The 8,519-nt window shown below is 34.3% G+C and overlaps 1 protein-coding gene across 3 annotated transcripts; it reads left to right on the top strand.

The window, feature by feature from the left end:
• The first annotated feature begins 407 nt into the window (after window positions 1-407).
• PGR7 (proton gradient regulation 7) lies at window positions 408-8,462 on the top strand. 3 transcript variants are annotated; one of them, XM_088220593.1, is made up of 6 exons: window positions 408-995; window positions 1,278-1,358; window positions 5,730-5,801; window positions 5,944-6,048; window positions 6,232-6,381; window positions 8,070-8,462. In XM_088220593.1, exons 1-6 carry the CDS (start codon window positions 642-644, stop codon window positions 8,295-8,297), a joined length of 990 nt encoding a protein of 329 aa, XP_088076719.1. In that variant the 5' UTR covers window positions 408-641; the 3' UTR covers window positions 8,298-8,462. The 3 variants fall into 3 exon arrangements, with proteins under 3 accessions (XP_088076719.1, XP_088076722.1, XP_088076720.1); XM_088220594.1 differs by lacking the exon at window positions 5,730-5,801 and having other exon boundaries at window positions 410-995; window positions 8,070-8,388; XM_088220596.1 differs by lacking the exons at window positions 5,730-5,801; window positions 5,944-6,048 and having other exon boundaries at window positions 409-995; window positions 8,070-8,388.
• Window positions 8,463-8,519: the final 57 nt, after the last annotated feature.

Raw genomic sequence — 8,519 nt, 5'->3', positions numbered from 1 at the left:
GCTTAAATAAGGTTAAAACTATTTTTTTTTTTGAATTTATATATTTTACGAACAATATGCATTATTATTATATTTTTTTTGTTAAAATATTACTACTGAAATATTATTTACTGATAAAATATTTTTATGAATTATACCAATTGTTTTAAAACAAAAAATATGGCCGCAACTCTAATGAAATGCAAGGAGTTTAATAACTCTTTAAACATACTTTACTTTAGAAAAATCTACTAAAAGCCTTGAATTATTTTAAACAACAACTTTCCAAATATTAGGGAAGTACTAAGTGACCAGGCCTATTTTCTTTTTCCTTTTTAGATAATTTTTTAAATTATTTCTTTCGTAGATAATTGACTGTACCTATTTAAATACATTTTATATATTAAACGCAATTGTAAGCCGCGTTTTGGATGTCATCTGCTTGCTAGTCATCGCTATCTGCTTCTGGCTGCTTGCACTTTGCCTTCCGCTCAAAACAGGTAGAATTTCCTTTTGACCCACGAAATAAAACCATCCTGTTTTCTCATTCTCAGATGATTACACTTCTTTCTATCCTTCTTCCCTACAAAATCCTTGCTGGAGTTAACTGAAAACAATCTCACGATCGCAAGACAGCACAAATCTCTCTCCCCAGACAGAAAATGCAACTCCAGACCCAATCTCTCATTACCCATTTTCTTCCCCCGCTCTCTTTGTCAAAACACTTTTGCCGACCTGCTCCGAAACAATACCCATTTGCCCAAATTTCCTTGAAATGCTCGCTTTCAGCATTATCTGAGCCAACCCCTTTGGCAGCTTCAAATGACAAGCCGTTTCCAGCTGAGATTTCCAGGACCATAATGGAGTTATCTTCTGTTGCCACACTATCCACCTTGACCCATGATGGCTGGCCCCATGGTACTGGTGTTCGATTTGCTGTGGACTCAGATGGGACTCCGGTTTTATGCTTGAATGGTCACTTCTCTGCAGACAGGAGGTCTAGTCTTCATGTTCAGGTGAAAATATATCTGAAGCAAGAAGCTTTTTCGTGTTCAGCTGCAGTTAACTGCATGAGTATTTGACAGTCTTTACATGTATGCACGTGTTTCGTGCATGCTTTTAGATGCAATTTGAAACAGGGCCTTTTTTAGTTTTGAAATACTAATGCTTTTGCAACTGTTCTGATTTCTGAACGCACGCCGAATTGGCTTCCAACTTAATTTTTTCACTAGATATATTATTTAGAGAGTCAGGAAATGAGGATGTTTGTTCATAAACTTGATTTGCTTTTAAATCAGTTACAACAGTGTGGATTAAGGACGCCTCAGTGTACAGTACAAGGGAGCCTTGATAAACCACAAGACAGGATGGTTTTAAAGGTAAAGTCTTTTTCTATGAATTCTTCCCTTTTAAATTTATTTTATGTTAGCATTGCAAGTTTTTGATTTGGCTCAAGAATATAGCTGGAGCTATAAAACTAACTACATATCAATGATTGTCTTCACTAGCACTTTTTTTAATAGAGAAAGTACATTATAGGGGGGTAGAAAAGAATAGAAATAGAGAGGATTATGTGTCATCAAGAAAGATCAGAAAGAAAAAGAAAAAAGAAAAGAAAAGAAAAGTGAGGAAAGCAACTAATTGTTGTGAGATAATAGCTACCTAATATCCATCCACTACAAATAAAGATCAATCCTTATAAGAAATCATGTGCTTTAACCCATAGAGAAGTCAAGAAAGATAGCTTATGTGGGAAAATTCTGGCTCATCCTGGAAAAAAAAAAACCAAACCAAAGAATTCTAATCTCCTTCATTCTCGTACCTAAAAGAGCAGAAGAGGGAAAACCTTTGATTGTAATAAGGGAACCCCAGAGACAAGAAAAGTATAAAGCCCCATTTAAACAAATCTGGAAAATTACAGCTCCCCCTAGGATGGCTTTCTTTGCTTGGGAAGTCTCAAGAGGAAGTATTTTGACCATTGATATGTTAAAGAGGCGGGGCAACTTTCTTGTTAACCAATGTTACTTATGCAAGGTTGATGAGGAAACATGTGACCACATTTTATTATTTTGTCCAGTTACACAATTTATGGATGTCGGTTTTCGGGATGATGGGGGTGAGTCGTGTAATGGCCGGTAACTTTTGTAAAGAATTGTGGGCATGGACAGGTTTTTGTAAGAAGAAAAAACATTTATTTTTTTATTTCACTTACCATTTTTTGGGTTGTGTGGAAAGAAAGGAATGCTAAAGTTTTTGAAGGTATTGAAACGGATTTTGTAAACATCAAAGATAGATGGTTACATACTTTTGGTTTCATTTTATTTGGTCATGAAATATTATATTGGGAAGATTTGGGGTGCGCCATCGACCATCTAATTGATATGTAATTTCTATGTAATTGGGTGGTACTCCCTTAATACCTTTGTGAATAACAATACTTTCACCTTTTATTTCAAAAAAAAGAAAAGTATAAAGCCACATCATAATGGAGAAAAGATGATTGTGAGACTTAGTAGCTCTAAAACACAACACAAAAATCCCTAGAAAGAAAGCATGATTTTGTCTGCAAGCTTGAGGAATACTATTAGTATTAAGTTTGTCTAGAATAGAAATCTATTAAGAACTTCAACCTTGCTGGGAGAGGGACCTTCCATAAGATTCTACTGAAAGATCAATAAGAGGCTGATATGAGTCACCAAGGTATAACTTCTAAGAAAAAACCCATCAATAAGAGAGGAATCTAAACCCCATATTCTGTAGTTAGGGAGATCGGAAAAGGCTCTAGACTCTAGAAGTTGGATTAGAGAGACCATATTAGATGCCCATGAATTGTAACAATTAGATTGGTCCAAAAACGAGGAGATGGGAGAGGGGTGATTATAGGGCAACCTAAGGCGAGAGAACCGAGAAGCTAGGGGCATTATCAAGTTAAAGGTCCTGAAAAAGATATCGAGAACCACCACTCTCTCTCAATCTAGTAGGGTTAGAAAGAAGCATAAAGTCTAGAAATAGCCTTCTAGACATGTATTTGATAATCTTTGAATATCCTACCCATTTTGGTTTCGACAAAACTTACTCTCAAGAATACTGTGTTACAAAGAGTTGGGTTCCAGAGGAAACTGACATAATTATTTAGTTAAAAATGATGTATTTATTTTTTTTGAAATAAAAAGTGTAAATCTATTAACAAAGCACCTAGGGGGGTGCAAGCCATATATAAAAAATTACATGTTTTTTAAGCAATCAATCATGTACCTAAAAGCTTCCGGCCCTACACATGTCATTCCCCCCAAAAAAGACGTATTTATAAAATAGAGATTCCAAATGCCAAGATCCTTAACAATTTTTGGACATGCAATGATACAGAGAAGAATTATGGAAATACTATTGCTATTATTACTTAAAGTATTAATATTCATTTTAGATTTATATTCCTAAATAAATTTATAGTTTAGTTTATTTTTAATTATATTCCTAATTATTTGTGATTATACTCTAGATTAGTTATGATTTATTTTCGTATTTAGTTAAAAATTAAATTAATTAGTCTTTTGTTAAAATTATTGTTCTTTTAGGATTAGAATAAGGACACGATAAATATGTAAGCTTCATGAGTTGTAAAATTAGCCATTAAACTTGTGCAATATTCTATGTCATACTTTAATAAATAATTTTCTTTTGGTAAATTTTAGGAATCTCTTATTTTCCTGGTGAATTTGAATGAAAACAATAGATTTTAGGTTATTTGTTTAAGTAAGACATTATCAAGGCACCATTGCAAGGTTGGAAAAGATCAAACAAATCTATTCAAGCTTCCTTCTTGCTTTAGTTAGTGCCAAAGCCTAGTGTATCATGATCCATTAGTTTATTTAAAAAAAAAAAAAGTGTATCATGATCCATTAGCATCGCTCTTGTATTGCTAAAAGGCTCCACCAACAACTTCGTCCACTTCATCCACCATTGCTAAAAGGCTCATAAGACACTGTAGTGTGTGCCATAATGATGATAATGCGAAGGAAGATACTTCTTCTACATTTGTTGTTCAAGAACTTTTTTTCTCTCCAAATGTGATCCAATTTTTCATTCTAACTACAAAGTCAATTAATTGCGTGTGATGATTCATTAAAACTTATATTAGTAATAATCTTGTATCTCAAAGCGTTGGTTGATTTCTTTCTATTACCAACTGAGCAATTACCTGGACTTCACATACTAGATGGTAATCTATACTTTTTAAACAGTTCTTAGACAGTCCACACACTAGAATGGGCTCGAAGGTGTGTATCTCACACAGCACTCGGAAAGCAAGCTCACAAGCCTACCCTATTTTTCCCCATAAACGCTTTCAAGTTGAAGGGAATTTGCGTTGAGATTCTAGGAGGATCTATTGTTAGATAACCAACCATTGACCACCCAATTTCCTAGTTTTACAACATTTCCTCTAGAAACCAAGCCCCAATTTCTTAATTTTTGACTCACACCGAGGAAGGGATATCATGGAATCTCCACTTCCCTTGTAGCTTGTTTGATAGGGAGGCTCTGCACATGTTTTCCTTATTGGACCTCTTGGCTCATATCATGTCATTCCCACAATCTGATGGTAGATTATGGAACTTTTTTAGATATATTCTTACGGTTCATCCTTCGGTTTATTTTGAGATTTATAGGAAGATTACTAGAATGGAGGACTAAGCTGTAAATAATTTTATATGTTCCTTTGCACCTCTGGTGCTCATACTAATACTACTCTTCTACTTTTCATTTAAAAAAAAGAAAAAATGTATATTACGTATATGACACCAAAAGGGGTGCCGCCCCTATACAAAAATATTTACATGTCCATTAGTACATATAATACCTGCCCAAAATCATCTCACTCATATACATCATGACCCAAAATTAGAGACCCAAAAGTTTGTAACCACCTATCTCTAATTTTGCCAATATCCATCATACAACCGTTGAATGCTTTATTGTTCTTCTCTTTCTGTACCACCCAAAAAATAGTTAAAGGAATCAATGTAACAATTTTTGATCTTATCCCTACCCCGCCCCAAACCTAAATCTCATTTTTTACCGAACCCCCCATCACCCAATTGATACACAATAAACTGTACACCATATGCCAAAGACTATAAGTCATCGGGCACCAAAGGAGAAGATGATTGTATGATTCAGCTGTCTCCATACTCAGATAGCAACAATTGACTATAGTATGATCCTTTCTCATTGGCTTGTCAATAGTGAGAATGCTCTCCCGACTCGTTTCCCAAGCAAAAGAAGTAATTTTTGGCGGCGCCTTCACTTGCCAAATCTGGTACACCGGGTGATTCAAGCTGTCATCCCGACTAGTTGTCAAATATTCGTAGAAGGATTTCACTATAGAGATGTCATCTTTCTTGAACTTCCAAGTAGCCTTATCTATGTGGTTCTCCAAAAGCACATCAGGAAGAACTTGTAGTAGTCTTGTAAATTCATCAATCTCCCAGTCGTTCAAATTTCTAACTAGGTCAACTCCATGGTTATTTATGTTATAATCTGTACCCTTCAAAATTATATGACCAAATTGGACCTCAGGCAGCACATGATTAATTATTTGTAAATTTGATGATTTTGTAGTTTTATTTGAGGAACTGCTGTTTATTGATAATTTTTTTTTTCAAATAGATGGGTATTTTTTCTAATAAATATTAATCCTCCTTCTGACCTGAACTGTAAAAGTTCCCTGGATTCCCAAAATTTCTTTCCAGATTATTGACTGGAGAAAAACCACCATCACTAGTTTTGGGGGGTTAAAGCTGAGAAAAATCATTGTTTTGCTGGTATGGTACTGGATCCTATAAATTAAGCATACCAAATTGTCTGCTTTTAGGACCAACATAATGCGTTTACTTCCTCTTTTTAGGAAGATTTGAACACTGGTTTTGAAAGTTCTTTGGATGGTGCAATTTCATCTCTTTCCAGTGGCTCAATTCAATATGGAAGAAGAAGTTCGAAGAAGAGGTGAATGAAGATAGTATGTATATCGTTTCTGTGGATCGAGTACTTCAAATGGAAGACTTCAAGGAGGTGAATGAATTTGTTTTATGCTTGGCATGTAATGTCTGGTCTTCTCTCTATGCTCTTTAGCATGCTGATTAACCTTTTGTAGCATGTCATATGGGTATAAGTTTGGAAATACAAGATTATTTATACATGTCCAAATAATCTGATGCTTTTCTTCGAAAATAATTGGTCTGTAAATTGTTTCAGGAGGGAGTGTGGGTTAGTTCATCAGATTATAGAAATGCAAACCCTGATCCACTTCGAGTCTGTGCAGAAAAGATAGTCAATGAGATAAATGCCAATAACATGGAGGATATCCATCGTTTCTGCAATGTATACGTTGATTTGAATTTCCAGGTTGATATAGTCTCACCCCTTCTCCTTGGTTTTGAATTTCTAATATGATGCTTATTCCAGTTTGCTTTCCATAGAAGATATGAAACTGTTTTGCTTGGAAAAAAGTTAATGTTCTTCAGAAGGAGATATTTGAATGTCTTTTGCTGCTCAAATACAGTAGGAAAGTTATGATTCAACTGGATAACTGATCAGCAGACTTTGGGAACAACATATTTTCATGAGGAAATCAATGAGGTTTCAAATTCCTAGTTGCTTAAACGAAATGAGTTCGATATATATATTTTGTTTTTGTTTTGATTTTTTTTTTTTTATATGGTTTAGGGAATAGTTTTACTAGTTTCTTTTATAAAACTAGACTACTTAGTCAAAACCAAATTAATGACCATTAAAACTATTGATGTTCTTGCATGATTTCCAAGAAATATAGCTTTGCAAATCATCCTATAAGCCGTCCAATACTCCATATAACCACAACATTAAAAGTTAGTTAAAGAATAGAGGAAGGGAAAGGAAAACATTGGTTTTTAAAGGAGGTGAAAGCTTAAGTGTTTCTTTTTTTTTTTTTGATAAAAATAATATAAAAAGTAAAGAAGAGGAAAGGATTTTGCAACTTATTATCTGATTTAACTTTATAAAGAAAAGGAAATTATTTGTTCTAAGGAAATAATCATATCCTTTATTCATAGAATAACAAGTTAAGTAATAAGGATAAAATAGAATCTCTCCTCAAAAGTTTTAAATAATTTGCGTTCTCCTTTTTCCCTATTAATAGTTATCTTTCTATTATCTTAGGTCACAACTTTGGAGGATCTTGGTTCCATTGTAGATATATTGATTGATCTATAAATTTTTTCTTTTGTCCATGGCTGGTACTCCCTTAGCGCTCTAATCAATGCATATCACACTTTTATCTCACAAAAAAAAAAGTTCTCTTTCTATCAAAATGAGGGAAAGGATGGTGAGCATCATATCCTTTCCTTTCCTTTTTCTCCTTATCCCTCAATCTAAACATAATGCCAAAAAACTCCAGTCTTGCTTGGCTGCAAATCAACAGTTAATAATAGCCTTAATAGACTTCAGCAGAAAGGCTACATATCAGGTATGAAAATATCCCATTGATGGTGGAGGTCAGTAATAGAGATGTTAGGAAAATGAGTGTGCCCTTTAGCCCATAAGGTGGCCAAGAAAGTTGATCTCTCCCACAGCTCGTAATACAAGCGATTTCTTTTGTTAAAAATGATCAAATTATGCGCCAGCCAAATGCTCCGAAGACATGCAAAGATAATCCATTTCCAAGCTGCTTTTTTGATTCCATCCCCTTCAATAAACATACAGAGGAATCATTCAACAGTTGGTGGCAAAATCCAATAACACTCAAACATCTTAAGTACATTAGTCCACAATCATGATAAGCGATTGGCTGCCTTCCTAAATTTGGAATTAATTGGTTCTAAAAATGCTAAATTCTTGTACTTGTAGAAGAAAACAATGACGTTATTCTTGACAATCATGATAAGAGGTTAACTTTTACCTGAAATGTCATTTCAAAAAAAAAAACCTGAAATGCGATGTTGCATAGCAGAAGTAATACACTCATGTTACTTGTGCTATTGAGTATTTGCCAAGCTAAGCTGGAATTCTAAATCTGTTCACCTTATGCTTTCCATTGGATTTCATTTACATGGCAGGTATCAGAAGCAAAGATGATATGGGTTGATCGGCTAGGCTTTGACTTGCGTATTTATTCTCCTCCTAAGGGTACTTTTGATGTCCGGATTTCTTTTCCCCGGGAAGTGACAGATGAAAAGAGTGCAAAGTCCTCATTTAATAGTATGTCACAACTTGCTTGGGAAGTGGAAAAGAATTATGCCCTTGCAGAGTTTGAAAAGGTAAGACAATTGAAGCAGGTAAAATAGAAGGGACAGTTATGATAATATTTGTATTATACTCTGTCACTCGTTATTGAGCTTGAGGTCAATGAAATGCTTTCTTGTTGAGTTTGTTTCAGCTTAATGGTTGGTCTATTATTCATGTTCAAACATTGTAATAAAAAAAGAGGAATAGTTAAATTGTGTTGCCAATACTTTTTCAGCTGAACTTCTGCTAGTGAGTTAAGGACTATCATATTGACATCATTT

The sequence above is a fragment of the Carica papaya genome, chromosome 5 (assembly GCF_054855325.1).
Source record: "Carica papaya isolate Zhongbai chromosome 5, ASM5485532v1, whole genome shotgun sequence".
Taxonomy (NCBI): Eukaryota; Viridiplantae; Streptophyta; class Magnoliopsida; order Brassicales; family Caricaceae; genus Carica; species Carica papaya.
The sequence above is the reverse complement of the archived record's forward strand: the minus strand, read 5'-3'. Positions and strand labels throughout refer to the sequence as shown.